Genomic DNA, 2,229 nt, shown 5'->3' on the forward strand with positions numbered 1-2,229 from the left:
CTGTAGAACAAGAACAGGTCATTCCTTTATTGACATGCATAAAATACATCACATTTTCTGTTCTGCTGATGCTATAAATTCAATACCAATTCTCCAGCCACATCAGTTATGAGCATAAAGTATTTCATATTACCTCAACACTCTAACAGTGGAAGGCCTAAACAAGAAGGGATGCTGCTAAAATAACGCTGCTTCCTTTGATGTGACAACTGAGCATCCATCTCCCTCCCCCTCAGATGATTTCTTCAGCGTGTTAGAGCAGTGAGGAATGGTTTAGTCTCATAACCAAGTTAATAGTGAAGACATTGGCCACATAATACACATGCTCCATTTTTTAAAAAATTTCTGAATCTTGGGCAACTGTTCTCTTGTAACTACTTTACAGTTTCTAAAAGCAGTTATTGTCCAAAGCTGGAAGAACTTAATTCTTCTCAGATGAGCATGTGAATGAATGGAGGGAGGTAAACAAAAAATAAAATTAAAAAAGATGAGGTCTGATAGGGGAGCAGCCGGATAAGAAAATCAAAAAAAGGAACAGTAATTTAAAGTTTATTCCAGCTATAATGCAGGTTATTCTGACTTTAAGGTAGCATCACATGGCATACTTCTGAGTCCATTCCCGAGATATTCTGTTGTACTTATCTCTGTCTGTTTTATAGATCCGTGCAATCTCTGGCACTAGGGGGTCATCTGGGTTTGGATCACATAGCAGTGAACAAATGGATAAAAGAACTTTAGAAATAGTTAAAGCAGGAGACCACTGTGATCTTAGAATATCGAGACAAATGCTGCCATTACTGTTAATATTTGGATGATAAATTCTTGTTGTAAATGCAACCTTAGGTGGTTTGAAGGGGTAGTCTGTAGGAAAATGAATTGTCAAAAAGAATACACCGCCTTGATATGGGCTGTCATTAGGTCCCATAATTGTAGCTTGCCAGTGAAACATATCATCCCCAACTGGACCTGCAGAACATTGTGCTGGAGGGTCACGGGCCAAATCACTAAGTTCCTTATTAATCCGTTTCAGCGCCATAGTCTGTGCTTTCCGCCTGGCTCCTCTCTATCTCGGTGTGCTCAAATGTCCGGCCAATGCTCTTTTGATTATCCGGGCGGCGGGGAAGGATTGTCTCTTCGTCTCACACCGTCTCTGCCAGACAGGCGCAGAGGGGCCGGGGCCTCCCTCAAGCAGCGGCCTCGGCCTCCTCCCCGCGCGGCAGCTGGTGCCTCCCCGGCCCTACGGGGCTCACGCGCACGACACAGCCACAAGATGTCCGCTCTTGTGATTTTTTTTTGAGATAGGGTCTTGTGAACTGTTTGCCCAGTGTGGCTGAGATCCTCCTAACCTCTGCCTCCTGAGTATCTAGGATTACATGTGTGAACATCCAGCACCTGGATTTTCTTTCTTTCTTTTGGCGTACTGAGGTTTGAAAACAGGGCCTACACCTTGAACCACTGCACTAACCCTTTTTGTTATGGGTTTTTTTTACATAGGGTCTCACAACTATTTGCCCAGCCTGGCCTCACACCTCAGTCCTCCTGATCTCTGCCCCGTGAGTAGCTAGGTTTACAGGCATGAGCCCCCAGAGCCCAGATGGCTTTTCTTTTTAATTTTTTTTCAGTACTGGGGCTTGAACTCAGGGCCTCACCTTGGTTAGGCAGGCACTCTTAACACTTCAGCGACTCTAGCAGCTCAGTTTTGTGTTGGGTATTTTGATGTGGGGGTCTCACTTGGAACTGCTTTCCTGCTGATTTCTGCCTCTTGAGTAGCTAAACAATACTTTACCTAAGCAGGTTAAGAATTTTGTATTGTCATTTGAGCTTAGGGTTGTGTTTTTCTTTGGGCTGGGATATAGCTCTGTGGTAGAGTACCTGCCTAGCATGTGTGAGGCTCTGTATTCAATTCCAGCAACAAAAAAAGAAAAACCAAGAAATAAAAAAAAAAAGTGCTGGGAGAGTGGCTCAAGTGTTGCAGTGCCTGCCTAGCAAGTGTTAGAACCTGACTTCCATGCAAAAGATACTCAGAGATATTTTAATTCTGTTGAAACTCCTAAAAAAGAAAACAGAAGCAGCAAGGAGAATTCTCATAAGAAATTGTTTCATACCAAGTTTAAGTATGAATGTAAACATTCACAGGACTCCATGCAGGTGAATCCATGGTCATTGCTGGTGTGTCTGCCTGTTCTCATGTAGTTCCTCATCCAGAGGTAACCCAGGATGGATTTTACA

General features: G+C 43.4%; 1 protein-coding gene across 1 annotated transcript; it reads right to left on the bottom strand.

Annotated features, from left to right (window-relative positions):
- Positions 1 to 533: 533 nt before the first annotated feature.
- LOC109680402 (ubiquitin-conjugating enzyme E2 D3) lies at positions 534 to 1,294 on the bottom strand. The gene has a single exon (XM_020155256.2). The coding sequence runs from the start codon at positions 1,034 to 1,036 to the stop codon at positions 593 to 595; it is 444 nt and encodes a 147-aa protein (XP_020010845.1). The 5' UTR covers positions 1,037 to 1,294; the 3' UTR covers positions 534 to 592.
- Between the last annotated feature and the right edge of the window lie 935 nt (positions 1,295 to 2,229).

This window comes from Castor canadensis, chromosome 14 (genome assembly GCF_047511655.1).
Source record: "Castor canadensis chromosome 14, mCasCan1.hap1v2, whole genome shotgun sequence".
Taxonomy (NCBI): domain Eukaryota; kingdom Metazoa; phylum Chordata; class Mammalia; order Rodentia; family Castoridae; genus Castor; species Castor canadensis.

Excerpts from the sequence above, each read along its gene's own strand:
- LOC109680402 (XM_020155256.2), bottom strand. The coding sequence starts at position 1,036 with ATGGCGCTGAAACGGATTAATAAGGAACTTAGTGATTTGGCCCGTGAC.